The sequence below is a fragment of the Drosophila tropicalis genome, unplaced genomic scaffold (genome assembly GCF_018151085.1).
Source record: "Drosophila tropicalis isolate 14030-0801.00 unplaced genomic scaffold, ASM1815108v1 contig_845, whole genome shotgun sequence".
Lineage (NCBI taxonomy): Eukaryota > Metazoa > Arthropoda > Insecta > Diptera > Drosophilidae > Drosophila > Drosophila tropicalis.
This window is the reverse complement of record NW_027173338.1, coordinates 6,355,830-6,375,083: the sequence shown is the minus strand read 5'-3', so window position 1 is coordinate 6,375,083 and position 19,254 is coordinate 6,355,830. Positions and strand designations below refer to the sequence as shown.

The window sequence follows — 19,254 nt, the reverse complement described above, 5'->3', positions numbered from 1 at the left end:
GTATACTTAGATATCTATCATCAGGAGTTTATATAATATAATGCTTAGATATTTGATGGAAAACTATTTAAACATTCAAAATCAAAACTTACCCATCCATTTTTGATTTATAGATATACTCAGTACAAAACACTTTATTTAAATTTTGAATTTACTTTTATTTTATTTTGTTTATTTAACACTTTTGGATTCATTTACATTAATTACTTTACGTCTACGCCATTCAATTAAAATTGCTCTAAGTTTTGTTCTAACGCACATAAATTCCATAAATTACATATGCCTAATTTTGTTTGATATTTTAAAATTAAGCCATTCGATTGTTATTGTTTGCTTTGTTTGTTGTTCTTTTTAATACTCATGGCCACAAAATTTGGTAATAAGGTACATGCGCATATTTCTCTGTTTGAACTAATTATTTAATAATAATAATAGAAAAAAAAAATTAATAAAGCAGACTTTGATTGACTTATATATTCTCTCTGTGGGCTTCAGTAGGATATGCTTGGGATTTTTATTAAAAAAAAAAATAATTAATATAAAATAATATTTGTTCAATTAACTATACATATTAACAACCTATAAACAATCCTGAAGAGTAGACTGACTTGAAGATCCAAATGTACAGATTGTGCTGAAAAATATTTACTCTGTGTGTGGTGCATAAAAATTGTTAAAAACTTGTTCATTTTTCGTTTTCTTTTTTTATACAATTTACAAATTTTGCCTGTGAAAGAGGAGAATATAACTTATTATTTGGCAGTGTTGAATATTCAAAATATATATGAAATCATAATCAAGTTGTTGTTATCAGACAAAAAAAAGAAGAAACTCAAACGTGCTTGAAGAACTAAAATTTTTCAATTAAATTAAGTGTTGATTTCTTAATTTTTTTGTTTTTCATTTGCATACGTACTGGAAATTTGCCGATTTTGTAGCTGCCAATTGAGTATATTTTTATAAGTATATGAAACATAAAGAAATTGTATTTGGGAATGAATAAGATCTTTTGCACACAAAATTTATATTTTTATATACCCTTGCAGATGATTTTGTTGGTCAAAGCTATTAGACAACGATAACAGTTTAAATTTGAAAACTTTTTCTAAGTTATATTTCCATTTTTATTTTATTTGTGTATTTTTAATGCCAATTTTAATTAGCCCCTTTTTGACTATAAATTAAAGTATATTCTTCTGGAATTATATAGGATAGACGATATTATAATTATCGCTTTAATCTGTTCTGTTGCAGGCCTATATAATTTTCATTTAATTGCTTAGTAAATGGAACTGCAAGGGTATAAATAATAATTAATTTTTTATTTATTTTCAACAAATCCAATTAGTTGTTAACAAAAATATGACACTTTTTTCTTTACACACTTTACACAATAATTGATAGAGCGAGATAATACAATGAATAACGATTGTAAATTATTATTATAATTTATATGTTTGTTGTTTTTTCGTAAATTAAAGGAAATGCATGTTGACGAGCGAGCGTGCGAAGGAGCGAACGTGTTGTGGATGGTTGGTTGAGTGGGGGAAATTTGGTGTACGAAGAGATGACTTGATCGCATAGAACGAAATATTTACAAACAAATTCATGTTCTTTTTGATTTTTGGTGTAACACAGGTTTTTTTTTGTTTTTTTCTTTTTATTCTGTCTGTTTATTGTTTGGTTTTTTTTATAGTTTTGGCGACGGCATGATGGACGTATCCCTATGAGAAATCATATAAGAAAAAAGAAGAAAAAAATAACAAATATTTGAATGGATGAAACATAAAACAATATATGCAATTTGTTAAAAGATGTATAGATGTATGTACTTGGGAGGAGATTTGGGTTAAAACTATGTATATATTTAAAATGAGCTGAATAATAAAGTAAATGAATATGCATACTTCATATTAATGATTTATGATTTGATTTATATGAAATTTGTGTTGATACTGAAAGAAATTATACATTCATTTGAATTTGGAATTTTGTTTGCATATTTTATTATTATTCAGCATTTTTTCACTTTACTTTCTTTGTTTTTATATATTAAAAATTAAGCTTAAATTTAGTAAAATTAGTTGAACTAAAAAGGCAAAACACATTCAGAGAAAGAAGTTAAGTGCTATGGCATAGTCATAAAGGAAAAACAAACTAATAAAATACAAAACTTAAGAGCAAAAACAATAATTAATTAATTGAAAAAAAAGAAAAGAGTTTAGTTAGAAAGGAAGGTAAGGAATTGGAGGAGGGGAATTCGGAGACGGGTTTCATCATGTGCAAACGAAGCAAACGAACGAAAGGAAACAAAACACTTACATATGCTCTGGATGATTGCGTATGCAATCGATTAAATCATTAGGTTTAAGCTGATTTGTGCATATTTTGTGTATAGCTGTGAACAAGGGGAATCTGTAATGGAAACAAGAATCGATTAATCAATAGATTAAGGCAATTTAAAATATTATTAGTTATCTTACTTATCCTCCAATTTCTTGTTCTTAAGCATGTAGTTAACCTCTTCGGCTGTGGGTGGTCCCTGCAGTTTCTGGCCATTAAGCATTTCCTTTTCCAACTCTTCAATTGTTTTGCCTGAGGTGACAAAAGCCTCCGAAACGCGACGATTGCGACCACCTAAGAGAATTTAAATCGTTATTATTATAAACAAACAACAAAATATCTATGTAAGAATTGGTTATTTTCTTCTTTAGGTTGAATTGAGATATCATCAAGTCAATTGAATGTTTAGTATTTGACTTTAATGTACCCTTCTACCACTCCATTGACTAACCATAACACGTTGTGATAAGATCCGCGACACCGCAGCTCTCGAAGAAGGTGGACAATTTGCTGCCTGGATAGAAGACATCGACAAAGCGTATCATTTCCATCAGACCCAGACGAATGACAGCCGCCTTGGTGTTATCGCCCAACTTGAGACCATCAACGAAACCAGCACCGCAGGCAACAATGTTCTTAAGGGCACCGCAAACCTCAACAGCATCGGCATCCTCGACGACCACAACACGGAAGTGGTTGGCTTGGAAGAGATCACGCAGCACTTTGCCGTATTTCTTATCAGTACAACCGATGGTAGTTTCACAGAAATTTCCCTCGGCCACCTCATTGGCCAGATTGGCGCCCATCAGTACGGCGCATGGTATCTAAAACAAAAACAATTAAGACCGCATTAGAGGTTACCCAGTGTCACCTTCATTTATGTATGTATAAGTGTATGTATTAACTTACCTTCAAGTGACGGGTGATAATGTGCGAAATAAGATCAATGCCACCGCCTTCGGCCTTGTCGAAACCCTTGATCAAGGATATGGCAATGGCATTAGGCTTAATCTTACCCAGCAATTGTTTGCAGAAATTGGGTATAAATTGATGGGGTACAACGAAAATTAAAATATCAGCATTCTTGGCAGCTTCAACTAGATCAGGAACGGCAACCTACAAAATAGAAGAAGCAGAAATAGACACTGTAAGATGTGGAGAGCAATTAAACTAGGAAAAAAAAACAGCTAATTACACTTTGATAAGCACTAAAATTTGATAAGAAACATTTTTTGTTCAAGGTTGATTCAAGAACCTTTGGAAATCTACAAAATCATATTCTATGCACGTGTGACAATTTTTTTTTTTTTTTGGGGGCGCGTCTTTCTATAGACGTTTGTCTAGACGATTGAGAGAGCCGATATCAGTGAATTAAATGTTATAACATTTTATTTCATATTTTTTTTTTTTTTTTGCTGGCCTGTGTTAACCTGTTTCCTGAATTCAAAATGCGATCAACTCTACTTATTTATACATAAACTTGTTTGTGTCTTTTGCATTTTTGCTTTGCTTTGGCATTATTATTGTGGACTTTATATAAGAGTTGAACTTACCTACATAAGTATAAATAAAAAGTGTAAGGTTCAGACACTGTTTAGATAACAATTTGCCCAATGCAAAAACAAAAATAAATTGCCGTTATCGTTGGAGGAGGAAAGAAAACAAGTTAAAGTCATTAAAATGTTCAAAGTTATGAGCTATTAATGGAAATTTTTGTTTTGTTTTTGCACTTTTCACAATGATGATAAACTTCTTTTTAACATTTAATAGTTTTAAGTAATTACTGCATTAATTTTATAAACTAGACCCCATGAATCATCGTTAGACGTTTTAAATCTATAAAAGTTATAGAAATCTGCCCTGCTTTTTTTCCTTTTTGACATTTGGCTTATCTAATCTTTAAATAAAAAACAAAAAGGAAAAATGATTTTTAACCCTTTGACTATTAAAAGTTTCGCTTCTATTGTTAGAGAACTAAAACCACTGTTGAATATATTTTAGCATAGACATTTTGAGGCTTCCTGAATTGTGTCTATATAGTATATGGCTGTGCATATGTTACATTTGATCAAGGCGCGTCATTTTCAATTACGTCAGTAATTTATTGGGTCTATATTAATAGCTGATAAGCGTTGAATATGGCTAAAGTAAAGGGGGCACCACACAATGATAGACAGAGCCTCTTCAAATGTGCGGGTATACACAGTTCAAGCACTTGACAATTTTTGTTTGCTGATTATAGATAAGCTCCGACACTTGTTTAACCTGTTGCTACTCCATGTTAACACAAAATATTCAGTAGCCTCCCACATATTACTGAGATGTAAACATATAAAATCCTATATATGTATGTATATATATAAATGTTATTCTGTTAGGAATGTAACTTGTAACAAGGCATTGAGTATTTTATCTGTCGTTGGCTATGGAAAAACACCTCCCAAATAGATTATAAACCAGCTGGTCACCGAGAGACAACATGCGTTAGCAGCATGAAGTGATAACATATAGAAACGCCAGAGAATTATATATGGAAAAATCAAAAAAGACAACAAAAACAACAATTTTTTCTATAACGAAATGCTGAGGCATATTGTTTGCCTATTTGTTTGTCTATATAATTAGACGCTTTTCCATTCCCATCCATCTATCTGCATACATACATACATATATGTATGTACATATGTGTATGTTCATATATGTATGTATGTAAATTCTCATATAGAAGAAGATTTTGGCAAGAGTTCAATATAACCGGTTTGAAGGTGGGGACAACATAAAAATATATACAATATATAATAACAAAGGCAAAAAAAAAACAACAAGATCAATGTCAGAAATGCAGCAAAAATATTCAATTAATGAAACTAAGCCAAAAAGTTAATTGGTTTTATATTAAACTATGCTCAAAAATGCTCTGGGAATAAAAAATGAAATAGAAATAATACTTTTTTAATTTTTAAGAATATTTTATCATCGCTCCTTCGTTAGCACAACTTTGCTAAGTTTATGTTTGGCGTATTTCTAGTTATTAAAAAATTATACTTAATTAATCTTTATAATTAAAAGATTCTGCGTTTTTAGGTTATTTAAAAAGTAAACTCTAAATGATTTTAGCAAGATTTTTGGTTTCTATTGGAATTGTATGGGAACATATAAATCAAGTCAGTAATTTAGTACTGAGCTTTGGGTTTTTTTTTAATAATAATAAAAACTTTTTGTGAACCTTTTTGTATTCTTTATGGATATAGTCAAAAGAAAGTTGGTGTAAAACTTACTCAACTGTTCAATTTTGATTTCTGTTTTTTGGCAAATCGCAAATTGGGATAAAGATCTTTTAATAAAACTTTCGTCAGTTTAGTTAGGAATAGTTAAGAAACTGTGCAACTTTTGTTGCTTTCAGCATAGAATTTGAGTTTAAATAATTAATATTCTATATCTAAGTTCAGATTTTCAAAAGGGTATATCATTGACATAAATTGAATTTCCTCAGTAAGTGGGTTATGCATATTGCATATACAGAAAATTTCGTTATCAGTTTCCTTTGCATCATATGGGGCAAAACTTAGTCCGGACTTGAACCATTGTTTATAATACTTTTGTGATAAAAGAGAGGAAACAAAACAAAACCATGGCTCAATTGACAAGCCGGCCTTGACCTACGTCAAATAAATGATGGCTAAGTTAAAGGAGAGAGCGCAAAAAGAGTAAAAGAGAGAGCGAGAGAGAGCTCTTCACACACCTACAACAATAACGTCACGTTTTGAAGGTGAAAACGCATTTTGCTTTTGGCCCTGAAAAAAAAACTGCAGCGCATAGCCAAAAAGAGAGTGAATGATGTGAGAAGAAAGAGCGAGAGAGAAATTGAGTGGAGAGTAAGGTGTATAAATATAGATATATGCATTTGTCTGATTAGATAATTGCATGCGGTCGCGGTCAAGATCAAGGCTTGCATTGCCGCCTTTTATGTAAGTATCAAACAAAATCAATTTTTTTTTTTGGTTCGTGCTTTTGGTAATAACTACAATTACATAAACAACTTCTGTTTGTTGTTGTTGCTTTTGGCTGTTATTGGGCACTTTAGCTTACCACATTTGATGGCAGTTTATGTCCTTTCAAATATTTCACATTCTCATGGGTCTCATTAATTATTTCCGTTAGCTTCTTCCCATCAATTAGTTCCTCGTATACAAACATGGTAACCCGCTCCTCAAATTCGGGCAATGCAGCTGCATTTGCACCCACAATTTTTGCTATGGCCGAGCCCCTGGAGAACGAGAAGAGCGAGAAAAGTCGAATCGAATGTGTGAGTTGTGAGATTGTAAAATATTGCATTCCACAATTATATAATTGAGTGGGTCGACATTGTAATTGTTATTACATATTGCACACTTACCAGTTGCCCGAGCCCACAATGCACACATTAGTCTTATCCGCCATTCTGAGTCTGAGGTGTTTTTGTTGTTGTTGTTTGTCTTTAATTTGCGTAGTTAAAAGTTATAGTGCTATATCTATTCCGCGTGCTTTTTAGCTACCAATTTCGTAGCTTGTTTATTATTTAAATATTAACTGACACGTCGAAGCCACGGCGACTACTGAATATATTTGTCCATGTATTTCGCTTTTATTTATATTTTTATGCTTCTTCTTGATACGCTGACCAGTGTTGCCATTTTTGCCATTGATAAAGATTTACTATCACTACCCTCACAGAATTGTTGGAAAATGCAGGAGGCTAGATTTGAAACGTTAGTGTTGGATAAGAAAGCAATTCAAATTTGTGGCTCTAAATTATTGTGTGACCATATTTTTGGGAATAAATCAATTACGCGGCGCTTAAGTTTAAAATGTGGTTGAAAATTTCAAGATAATTATTAGTTGTGATATAATTTATTAAGATTAGTTATTATTGCCTTAATACCTAGTTATTATTGTCTTAAGTCACTGTGTTGGCGTTTTGCAAAGTCAAATCTAAATCATTATAAACTGCAAAAATTGAATATTAAAATAAATATTAAAACCAATCTGACGATCTAGCACCATCAACTTAAGGCATGCCTTAAAATGTTTTTTTTTTTCACCCATTTTTCCACACATTCTTTGTAAATCTCACTGAATTTGTCTTGGTTAATCCTTTGGATACTGAAATTGGTTACACTTGGGTACATGTGTTAGTAGAAACATTCCAATATATAAGGGAAATAAATTATAAACTCTGATTTTCATCCAACTACTAAGAGGCAGAACAATGAATTGCTCGCAGCTCAAGGCAACAGTTTTTATTTTCTCAATCTTAACACTTTATGGTAAATAGATCGTAAACTTTAAAATGTTGTTATGCTTTAATTAAATGCTACTTTCTTTACAGCTGTTCCAGCTGTCAAGTCTGCTTCACTGCTTCAAGATTTAATGAAAAAGGTATACACACTTATAGCAGAAGGTGGAATCCATTTACAGCAGGTTGGACAAGACGCTCTTAGCGTGGGCAAAGTTCTTCAATCGATGAGTAGAACAGTAGCTTATAGATCAAAAGGCTTCAGATATCTTTTTGGCGATATTCCCAAAGGACAAAATATTAACTTATAAAATAATGATTTTAAGATAGGTAGGTTTTAGTGCATATAAACTGAAATGTTGGAATAAAGCAAATGGTTCAAAATTATTTAAATTTGTTGAAGCAAAATGAATTAGTTTCGCAAAGCATTTTTATTTTATTATTTCAATTTAGAGTCTTTAAACAATTTTATCTAGTTTCTATGATAATTACGACAGAAGTTCTAGTTATTTTTTACTACAGTACTAATAAAAGTCATATTTATAATTAATCTAAGTTCTGAAGCATCTTTTATCACCGATTGCTTTACAAATTCTTTCAATTTGTTTTGGTTAATCGTTTTTTCAATGAAATTGGCTACACTTATGTATGGATGTATATATATATATTTTCATATTCATATATGAATAGAAATTTTAATTTTTCTGCAATTACTAAAAAGCATTATAATGATTCGCACGCAACAGAAAGCAACCGTTTTTTGTTGTTTAATTTGCATTTTGTTTGGTAAATATTTGAAACAAAGTCTTTAACATTTGAAAATAATTTCCCAACCGTTTCAGTTCTCGAGTCAGCTGCAGTTATAGCCAGTATCAAGAAACGCGTATTTTCAGTTTTAGAGGAAGGTGGAAAGCAACTCCAATATCTTGGGGACCACACCGTTAGTATGGGCAGTGGAATTGAGTCATTGGGTAAAATAGCAGACTCTAATGTACAAGTCATCAAAAAAATAATTGGTTTAAAAACTGCACCAGCATAAAAATTGTGAAAATAAATACATATGTTATAAGAAAAAAAAAAAAAAATTCCACAATGTATTATTTTCGGGCTAAATTGTTAATCAGTGTAAAAATGGTTTTACTTTGTACAATGAATAATACAGTAGAATCCGGTTATAATGACGCTCAAGGGAAGACGTACTAACCGGAGGCCCTTTCACATAAGTTTGTATTGGGACCAACCAATCACTTATCGAACTTTAGTTGCTGTCGCTAAGAAATTTTTATTAAAACTTACATATGTACATACTATGAATTTAGTCCACTAGGAAATCTTATTGTTTAAATCCATAGAGATAAATCCAGTGATTCTAATAAAGCTCATATCTGTTGTATCTACTCGTCCTGAATTTGCTTGAATACACTGAAATTTGATGCGATTTAAATATAGTTTTAGTGATGAGTCTTAATTTAAAGATTTCAGTTGGTCATTCTATTCAGATGATTTTGTCAAAATCGCTTTTGGCCGTTTTCTATTCTCAGATAAGTTTCAAACCGTCAAAAAGAAAAAGTCACATGTCTCAAATTTAAAAAAATCCAAAAAATGCACTCTCGAGCTCTTCGAATAAGTTTGTGGATCCAGAAAAACTAAGACAAACTACATAAGAATTCAATTTGGAATCAATTAAAAATCTGAATAATGGCAGTGTTTTAAGGGGTTTTTGAATTTGATGACATTCTACGTGACCAAATAATTTTACAATGTAATTAATTTTGAATTGAGAAGGAAGCTAAAATAAATTATCCGTCGAATGAGGCATTTTTGATTGAATTTGGGTTATGGTAAGATACTTTTCATCGGCTTTTCTTTTTAGCAAGTTGATCCAAGTATGTCTATATATTCCCTCTCTATCTTTCTCATGCAAAGAACCATTATTTTGGAAAAGAAGAACAATGATTGCAATTCAACCCACATGTAATAAGTAACAATTTTGAGTATCTCTTTTTGCGAGGCGACAAAGTTTATGTCATTTTCAAACGATTGTCTCAAATCTTTAGTGGGCACTGTATATGAGCTCTATAATAAGTATAGTAATCAGATCTTTATGAAATATGACAATATTGCAGACAAAGTAGAGAAGTTTGCGTTGGCCGAAAAGAACAGGAGGACGACAGACAGATGAATAGATAGACTGTCTCGAATGATTACTCGGAAGGCTTGGAAAATTAAGATTTTAGCAAATGAAGCATTTGTGAATCAATTTTCAATTTATTCCCTTACAAGAACCTTTAATCTTTCTGCTACGGGAATTCGTTACACTTAGGTACATATGTAGAAAAAACTGCATACAAATTTTGTTTTGAACCCATTCACGAAGAGGCATCGCAATGAATCGCTTGCAGTTGAAAGCTTCAGTTTTTATATGTTCAATTCTTATATTTTATTGTAATTAACAACATATTATTGTAATAACTCATAAATTCATTTTAATTTACTGCCATTTCTTTACAGCTTTTCCAACTGTCGAGTGCGCTCCCGAGGAAATAAAGCAAATACTATCAGCTTTATCAGAACATGGGGTCCAGATTCAACATGCTGGAAACACGGCTAGAAGCGTGGGCAATGCCATTCATTCAATGGGTAAACTAGCAGCTTCTAAAGTCCGAATGCTGAAAATTTTAAGTGGAGGGGAAAAATCCAAAACACCAGGTCCTACCCACGACGAGCCAGTTGCTGCCTCCACCAAACCACCTGCCATCTCCAAAAGAACTGTTACTAACATGATTAGTGAAGGTGTGAGCAATATGTTTCGAACGATGGCGAATGTAGCGGCTTCTAAAATGAACTTTTTTAAAAATCTAACTGGATGGAACAAATCCGAAAGCCCAGTTGCCAACTCCACAAAACCATTGGCAAGCTCACGAAAACCAATTACTTATTGGAAAGAACCAGTCACTTACATGGAGGAACATTTTACTTACACGGAAAAACCAGTTCATTACATGCATCAACCAGTTAACAACTGGGAAGAACCAGCTAATAACATGGAAGGTTATTAGTTATTAGTTTTCAACTAATAAATTTTTTATAATTTAAAAATATCTGATTAAGGTTTCATTAGATCTTTATACTGTTATATCGACTCTAAATAAAATTCTTGACTGCCAATTTTAAAGCATAAGAAATTATGATATTTCAAATTGTAGAACTGGACTAACTCTAGCCATGCCGAAATTTTTATAATCTTGAAAGTTTTTACATTTTTTTTCAGCTTACATAAAAGGTAATTGCCTTTTTTGAGAGCTATCGAGTGAACTTGGTTAACATTAAGTTTGTGTGCTGATCAAATATACAATGTTCTACAATTTCTAACTACAGTGGATCCTCGATTAACAATTCGTTCAAACTGCAATTGCAGCTAAAATGGCGGAAAAATAATATAATATTGTAATATTTGTATATTCAGGGGTTTCCCTAAATCGTTGCTACAGACAAAAACTTTATTTGGCAGAGCGTTTGTTAACCTAGTGTCCACTGTAGTTCCTTTACAAAGATCTTTCTTTGCAAAACCGATTAAATTTGTTTCGGTTATTCGTTATGATGCGGAAATTCTTTACACTTGGCTACATTCAAAGTTATTTTCCAATATATAAAAGAACTGATTTGAGTTAATTCACTAAAAGACATATAAAATGCTTTGCTTGCAGTTGAAAGCATCAGTTTTTATATGTTTAATTTTCACATTTTATTGTAATTAAATTTAATATATATATTATTGTAGTAAGTAAAAGTTAATAATATGTCCTTACAGCTTCTCCAGTCGTCGGCTCCAGGATTGACACTGTCGTGAAGAAGTTATTATCACTTGTGAAAGAAGGTAGTGTCCAAATGCAATATGTTGGACAATCCGCTCGAAACATGGGCGAATCCATTCAAGAAATGACTAAAGCGGCAGCTTCTAATCTAAAAATGTTGCAAATTCTACGTGGATGGAATAATATCAAGAATGTTACCTCCGAAGAGCCAACTACTAACACGGAAAATTTAGTCACTAACTCAGAAACAGTTAATCTTAGTTGATAATGTTTATTGTAAAATAAAACTTAGTTTAAGATTAAACAATATATAAAAACCTCAGAACTGGGCCATGCAAAAGACCTTATACCCTTGTAAGTTTTTGCATTTCTTTTCTGTTTGAGAACAGTCTACAAACCTTATGTTGAAAATTCCAAATTGGCTAAGTCAAACAGAAGAAGTTTTTGTTACAGATCGAAAAAATATATACTCAACAACTTTCAACTATATCAATCCTTAATAAATATTTATCTTGTAAAACTGATTAAATTTGTTTTGCTTAATCGTTTTGACGCACGCAAATTCGTTACACTTAGCTATAGAGACTTATACGTACATATATAAAAATATATAAACATTCCATTATAAAAAAGAACTGATTTGAATTTATATACGTAAAGGCTTAACAATGTTTCGGTCGCAGTTGAAAGCATCAGTTTTTATATGTTTAATTTTAATATTTTACTGTAAGTGACAAGAATATCTTTCAAAGTGAATGATCAAGTTTTAATTGTTTGTTTTATTAACAGCTCTTCCAGATGTTGAATCCGCACCAATCACGGTTGACGAAGTGGTGAACACTCTATACAAAATTGTCTCAGACAGCGGGGTTAAAGTACAATGGATTGGAGAAAAAGCTCATTCCTTGGGCGAAGTTCTGAATGCCATGAGTAAGGCAGCAGCTGCCAATTCGAAAATTATTAGAGATTTGTATAATCAAAGTCCTAAATCTTCTAGCTTGGAATTGGAAGATTTTAGCACTTTATAAGAAAGTTAATTGTGAAATAAATATGATGGGTTTAGGTTTCTATAGGATCTTCATATATGCGATATGAACCCTAAATGGAATACCTAATTCCTAATTGTCAAGCATGGAATGAGAAAAGAAATGACAAAATGTGGAAATAAAGCAAAAACCAACAAAAAACAAAAAAAGTTGGCTAAAATGGGGCCGGTTGTTGGTAGCTGTAGAAAATCACATTTTTGCCAGCGAAACCAGCTATGCCACATCCACACATTCCATACCAACACACATAAGCACACACACAAACACAGATACCTACATACATGAATAGGAAACAGACCCCAGGAACCAGACCAAAGACCAAGTCAGGCCACGAGCATAACGTGCAACTTTCCAGCTTTCGCCGCAATCAATTTTACGGGTGCACAGTGGCAACAACACCAACGAATGCGGCAGTTGGAATTAGAGCAACCCTGAATCCTAACATCCTCCCCCCCCCCATCTCCCATCCCCCGAGCCAATCCTCTCTTCACACACCAAGAGCACACATGACGCGATGCTTAGACACGCAACGGGAATATCAGAGCAAAGCAACCAGCACGTGGTCCAGGTCACATGAAGGTATTAACGCGTAACAAACATCGCTGCATGATTAACCTCCATGGGTCATCGGCATCATCAGCAAGATGCAGAAACTTCCTTTAGAATCCCTGATCAACTATGAGGGTACAGATGCAGTGTTTGGCATTTTGGCATTCATTGGACTTGGTTTCTACAGCTAATTAAGTCTAGCCAACTTTCACATCCTTATAAGTTCCAATCTTAATACGTTTTACATAACAATTAACAAATGCCAAATCCAAAAGCAAAAACAATTCTATCTTTTTCATGACTCAATTGTATAAAACTCTTTTCAACTTAGTTACGCTCGTGGCATGACAAAAATCGAAATTATATGCATATCAGAAGAGTTAGTAGATCTGCTATACCTATATACCAGTTCTCGAAACTTAAATATTGCAGTTAGCTTTTAAGCGCATTCCAATAACAAGATATTAAACTTCTAAAGACAAAAAGTCAAGCCCTTTTTATGGCCTTTGTAGGCATCGCACAAGCTTAATAGCCATATCATTCCATAGATATTGCCGGTCATAGGTTATACCTGAAAAATATACATATTTGTACTCTGGAGGGCATTATAAAATTAATCAGATGGTAAAAAAGACGTTCTCGACCGCACAAACTATATATTTTCTTGATCAGCGTGAGCATTAACATTACGTTACCAGTTAGAAAGCTACTAGAATGAGACTAGAATGTCTGCTCAGCTCACTGTAAGATATAGCTGATATAGCTTGAACTGCCTCAGTAGGATTTAGAAAAAGCTTATAAAAGTATTTGGAAAATTAAACTTTTTCAAGAAAATTCGTTAAAGATATAAACGATTTGAAAATGGCTTCAAGTACAAAGGCCAAGAGCCAAAGTTAGCTGCATTTTAAACCAACCTCATTAGCCATTTTGTGTCTATAAAGAAAGGACAATTCGTGTACTATATAATAATACAAAATCCGAACTCTATATAAAATAAAAGAAGAAAAGTTCTCAGACTGCTAAATGTAGAATTGAAATACAAATTATTTATATTGTTTGTCGATTCTGATTCTGATTTATTCATCTCATGACAATGGATGTCGACTTCCAATTCGAATGAAAGAGAATATATATATCAATTTTTGCGATTCCCTAACATTTCTTTTGCCTGTTGTCTTGGTCTAATAATTATACGATAGTACAGCCAAAACATTTCCTAGATCTTAGAAAAAAACTAAAAAAAACTAAACTAAAGAAGAATAGATTGATTTGTATATAATATATTCATTAATTTCATAGAGATCCAGCTAAAAGGTAAAAGTTATTATTGCATTTTCAGTTCTTTTTTATGTCAGAAATTCTGGTAAGTAAATAGTGGACAATGGAAATGAATTAACGGGAGACATTCCTTGGACCTATACTAGTAACAAATATCAAAGAAGTTAAATTCGGCTATGCCGAAGTTTATATACCCTTGCAGTCCTTGACAATAATAATTTCACATGTTCAAAATTTCTTTTCTGCAACTCAATTCATTAATATACAAACAAAACAATTTTACTCTTCATACTATGTACAATTTGTTCTTCTTCTTCCCTCATTCCCTAAGCAAAGCAACGCACGCATACACATACAGTTTATGTAGCGTTGCGTCTGTGTGTGTATGCATGTGCTCTGTTAACAGATGGTGACGTAGTAGGCAGCAAGCAGAGCTGCCGGCAGCGATTGAACCGATTTATATAGACTGTAACTTGTGTTCTATTTATCCGATCAGGGTCAAATTTTGGGATCTGAGATTTTATATCAAATTCTATTATATTGGTAAATTTCATGGGGATACTCCAATTTTTGCAAAAATTTTTGTTCCAGAGCTATATGATATAGTAGTCCGATCCCAAAGATTTTCATACTTTATCTCACCCGGGTAAAAAAAAGCTCCCAAAAAAAATTTCATCCCGATAGCTCTTAAGATGGCTGAGTAAAACGCGTACGCACCGACGGACAGACGGACAGACGGACAGACGGACAGACGGACATGGCTATATCGACTTAGCTTCTCATGCTGATCAAGAATATATATACTTTATGGGGTCGGAAACGTCTCCTTCTGTGCGTTACAAACATCTGACCAATTTTATAATACCCTCTGCAAGGGTATAAAAACACATATTAAACCTCTGAACATTTTCTAAGCGCTTTAATTTGGCTGTCTTGTATCTTCAGGTTATTTCGAATTGAGGCATTTTCTAATTTATTGTTAATATATTAACCGTATTAACATTCTCATAACCTAGATTGTTTATCATTGTGCCTCTATTGTAGATTACAAGCGAATAAATACGTATTATAGCTATATAGCCTGCCCACACAATGTTATAGCTTTGTCCCCTGCCACGGCTCACTAGGCGTATGGGTAATTTCTATGTTTATACATAGGATGAAAATTACCATGCAGCAGCAATCAATCCTTTTGCCTCAAACACTGCCTCACGCTCACACTCACATTCGCACTCACACTCCCAAGTCATAGATATAGATGTGAGAATGGGATGACAAGTGCCACAATTCACATCATCAAGATTGCGTGAGGCTTGTCGGATGTCTCACATGCATATATAGTACATATCTACATGTATGTATATGTATATATCCCCATATCCCATAACCAATATGCAGCCCACCTTTTGGTCATGGCTAATTCGCATGTCATGCTGACGATAAAGCGAATTCTTGTTGTTGTTGATGAGGATGATAAGAGAGATGAGTAGGAAGAATGGTCTAACCCTTTTTGGTTATGTGTGTGAATTTGGGTATGTAAATTGATGTGTGTGTGTGTGTGTGTGTCTATGAAAAACAATGATGGACATTGAGAATTTGGGCATAGAATAATAGTACATCAAAATTTTACAGCAAAAGAAATAAAATCATTTACGCAAAGTGAAGATGATGAAGACCCAAAATGAAAAAAAAAGAAAGAAAGAAAATGTTTTTCAAAAGAAAAAGCAATCTTTAAGTTGAATATGGTTAAAAGAAACACGACGTTGCGATACTCTACAGTGATTCAAAATGTGAGATGAATAAACACAAGAAATATTCTATTCTATTCTATTCTTTTATTTCTAAACAAATTTCACTTAATTCCCTCATGGAGTGGAGATATTTTATGTTTATTAGCTAAGTTTATACTCTTTTCTTTGGCAAGGGTATCATACAAAAGGAAGACTACGCTAAGCGGATGTAGAATGCTTATCCCTTTACACACACACTCCCACACACACAGAGACAGAAAAGTGTTAGCTGGTAGGAGGAGTATGAGAATGACAGGACAGCTGGACATTGGTTTTTATTATTTTTATTTTATTTAAAAACCACACAAAATACTTAAGACGATTTTGTGTTTTGTGGCCCAAGATGTATTGCCCATGGCCAGGCAACACAACATGAAAAGTGTGAAAAGAAAATTGGACGACAACGAATGGGGAAAGTTTTCTTTTTTGGTTTTTCTTCTCCCCACCGCCCAAAAATAAAAAAAAAAGCGAATACAACTTGAATTGAAAACTGAGAAGGAGACCGGGAACTACAGAAAGTAGCAAGTAGAAAGGAGTCGTTGCTAGAGTAAGTAGAAAAAGGGTAATATGCAACATGTCCAGCGGTCTGGTCTATGCGGTCCAAGTAGCCATTGTCATGCTTAAGGCGTTTGCATATGCAAAACACAGAATCTTTACCTTTTGCCAAGACATTTGTCTCAAACAATGGCATTCGACGGTCGACGACAGTCGATTTTCTCGTCGACGACAGCTTTGATGACAAGCAAATTCGAGGATGTCGACGACAACGAGGAGGCATCAATAATAGAGATCCTTGTCCTTTGTCAAGGCGCTCATTCAGTCGTTTTGCTGAATTTATGACAGCTTCATAATATATGTATGTATGTGTATGGAATCCTCTCTGGGCTGCTCCCTGCTCCTTGGACAATGCTTAAGCATTTACAGGAGGAATATGCGACAGCATACAAATTGCGGATTTTTATTTTCATTTCTGTTTCATTTTTTTATGATTTACATTTTTTATTTGCCACTCGCTTTGCCATGTGAAATGTTTTGGGCATTGTTTTTTTTTGTTTTTTAATTCGAATTTTCCTTCTTTTTTTTTTTTGTTCGTTTGGTTTGGGGTCTTTTTTGTGTGTGGGTCGCATTTTTCTTTATCATTTTTCCAGCACTCTGTAAATAGTGTGAAGCACTTAATTGTTTTAATTGCTTAATTTTCATCTCTTTTTCTTTGTTTTTTTTTGAGTTGTTTCCATTAACGCAATTTACTTTGGCTTTGGATTTCTTATTTGTTTAGTTCCAACCAAAAAATATTTACATTCCATTCTGGTTAGACCCAAGGATTTTGAGCAACACATTCCAAAGAAACATATTACATTGTCGTACAGAAGAGGAAAAAAAATCCTTGAGGAATAACGAACCTGGTTAAAAATGAATTGGTTTTTTCGGAAAAGCTTTACAAGACTTAGAGCCAGGGAAATAAAGGACTATTGGTCTTTGAATTCCGGTAAGAGATTTTCAAATTTATGGGAGAATAAATAAGACATCAAAAACGAAAGCAAGTATCGTTAACAGTTTCTAAACTCACTTGTAAGAAGGATCTGATTGATGAAATCGCTTTGCAGGATCATGATGCAGGAGAAGGAACTGAATTATAAAATCATATTCCCGCATCAGAAGCTTGATGAAAGCAAAAGCATATCCTTTTTATGCAACGTAATCAGAGCTTGCTTGGTAAAGGCTCAAAGGATCTTTAAGAGATCCGAGACAGGTTATCAGTTGGAAGCCTAGCACATTCTTGATTGTTCAGTTTATAGCAGTGTTTTCCCTTTAACTACATTATCCTTTTGCTGCTACCTTCAGCTCTTTATCTTCTTTTATCTCTTTTGCCAATGACTTTTCCTACTTCCTTGTGAAAAGTCAATGCAGAAATTAAAAAGGGTTGGATCAAAGTGCTTATGTTTGAATAACAATTGAAGTTTTTAAGTTGAATTTCTTAACCCCGTTGTTAAATTTAAATTATGTTTATTCTTCGTAGAAACAACTACGACCAATTTTGAAACTATTTTGAAAAGGTTCTCAATTCCGAAGCTAAATTTTTTGTACGGTGTTGTAATCTAGTTTCGATTTTTACAAATTTGCTTTAATGCTGTCAAATATTTAAGAGCTTTGCACTCCTCGGTAGATGAGTTGTCTAAGTGACCCAGTCATTTGGGCAACTGAACAACGAGAACCCAGGCTCGAATCCCAGGCTAGTGTATGGATGTAGTTTTCGTCTAATTGTAAGCCGAAGGCCTTAGTTGCCAGTGCTTGTAAAACATAGTTAGGTTGGTTCTATACTCATAATAATAATAATAATTTAAAAGTTTTTTCATGCAGTTAACTAAGTAACAGTTAAGAAATAAGTTTGTCATAGCTTGAAAGGATGTGAAGAATATGAATCGATATAAAACATTTTCGTGGCATTACATTGTAGTTAATTATATTTCAAACCACTAAAGAACAAAATCTAGATATTATAGAAAATGGACGAATCTCAGGAAAGTTCTTTCGGCAGGCTTTTGGGTGTTTAGACTCTCGATCCCTAGATTAATCTGATTTTTGTCCAGCTGTTATAGTAAGACAATAATTGAAGATTCTATGATTCTACTATGATAAACTCTAAGTAGGTTGGGTTGCTTGCTACAATTTGGGTCTTACTAAACAAACATTGGGCAATTGTAAATTTGGCCTAAATCGTGATTGATTATTTTGAATATTTTATGTCATTGGCCATTCAGTTGCAGAGAAGACTCAAAGCTAGAAAGATGTTTGGCCAAGACTTCTATTTAGCCAACCAAGCCTCTTTGACCCAAATTCTTCTTGGCTTTATACCTACTGGAGATATTTTCAGATAAAATCGGAGGCTCATGTCCATCATATAACATTTTTTATCCCCTCAATGATTTTCAATTGAAAAATTTTGTTATTTTCTTTATTTTTAGATCGTAAAATAGTCACCTTTCAAAATTTAATTAAACACTTTAAAAAATTGAATTTTTTTATGGAAATTGATTTATTTTATTTATTGCAATACATAATAATTAATATTTATTGCTGATAGCCCAAAAACCAACAGCAGCTGCCTTTTTACATACAATTGTTCAACTATTTTGCTAAACCTATTTATTCTTGTTTTT

The 19,254-nt window shown here is 32.9% G+C and overlaps 1 protein-coding gene and 4 long non-coding RNA genes across 7 annotated transcripts; 4 read left to right on the top strand and 1 right to left on the bottom strand.

The window, feature by feature from the left end:
• Window positions 1–133: 133 nt before the first annotated feature.
• Gpdh1 (Glycerol-3-phosphate dehydrogenase 1) lies at window positions 134–7,017 on the bottom strand. Of its 2 annotated transcripts, none has more exons than XM_068294665.1 (7): window positions 6,740–7,017; window positions 6,433–6,610; window positions 3,253–3,459; window positions 2,795–3,167; window positions 2,484–2,637; window positions 2,323–2,415; window positions 134–727 (listed from the first exon to the last, which is right to left on the bottom strand). In XM_068294665.1, the coding sequence occupies exons 1-7, from the start codon at window positions 6,781–6,783 to the stop codon at window positions 715–717; spliced, it is 1,062 nt and encodes a 353-aa protein (XP_068150766.1). In that variant the 5' UTR covers window positions 6,784–7,017; the 3' UTR covers window positions 134–714. The 2 variants fall into 2 exon arrangements, with proteins under 2 accessions (XP_068150766.1, XP_068150765.1); XM_068294664.1 differs by lacking the exon at window positions 134–727 and adding an exon at window positions 1,302–1,724.
• A 564-nt stretch (window positions 7,018–7,581) lies between these two features.
• Window positions 7,582–8,670, top strand: LOC137581425 (uncharacterized). Of its 2 annotated transcripts, XR_011033144.1 has the most exons (3): window positions 7,582–7,649; window positions 7,712–7,948; window positions 8,461–8,670. It is a non-coding gene; the product is annotated as an uncharacterized lncRNA (long non-coding RNA). The 2 variants fall into 2 exon arrangements; XR_011033145.1 differs by lacking the exon at window positions 8,461–8,670 and having other exon boundaries at window positions 7,712–8,005.
• Window positions 8,671–9,990: 1,320 nt separating this feature from the next.
• On the top strand, window positions 9,991–10,793 carry LOC137581324 (uncharacterized). Its single transcript, XR_011033116.1, has 2 exons — window positions 9,991–10,063; window positions 10,130–10,793. It is a non-coding gene; the product is annotated as an uncharacterized lncRNA (long non-coding RNA).
• Window positions 10,794–11,253: 460 nt separating this feature from the next.
• On the top strand, window positions 11,254–11,776 carry LOC137581439 (uncharacterized). Its single transcript, XR_011033156.1, has 2 exons — window positions 11,254–11,368; window positions 11,430–11,776. It is a non-coding gene; the product is annotated as an uncharacterized lncRNA (long non-coding RNA).
• Window positions 11,777–12,068: 292 nt separating this feature from the next.
• Window positions 12,069–12,565, top strand: LOC137581432 (uncharacterized). Its single transcript, XR_011033155.1, has 2 exons — window positions 12,069–12,159; window positions 12,223–12,565. It is a non-coding gene; the product is annotated as an uncharacterized lncRNA (long non-coding RNA).
• Window positions 12,566–19,254: the final 6,689 nt, after the last annotated feature.

Coding starts and splice junctions, on each gene's coding strand:
- Gpdh1 (XM_068294664.1), bottom strand. CDS start 6,783: ATGGCGGATAAGACTAATGTGTGCATTGTGGGCTCGGGCAACTG. Junction 3,168..3,252: donor TTATCACCCGTCACTTGAAG/GTAAGTTAATAC, acceptor TTTTTGTTTTAG/ATACCATGCGCCGTACTGAT. Junction 2,638..2,794: donor TCTTATCACAACGTGTTATG/GTTAGTCAATGG, acceptor AAATTCTCTTAG/GTGGTCGCAATCGTCGCGTT.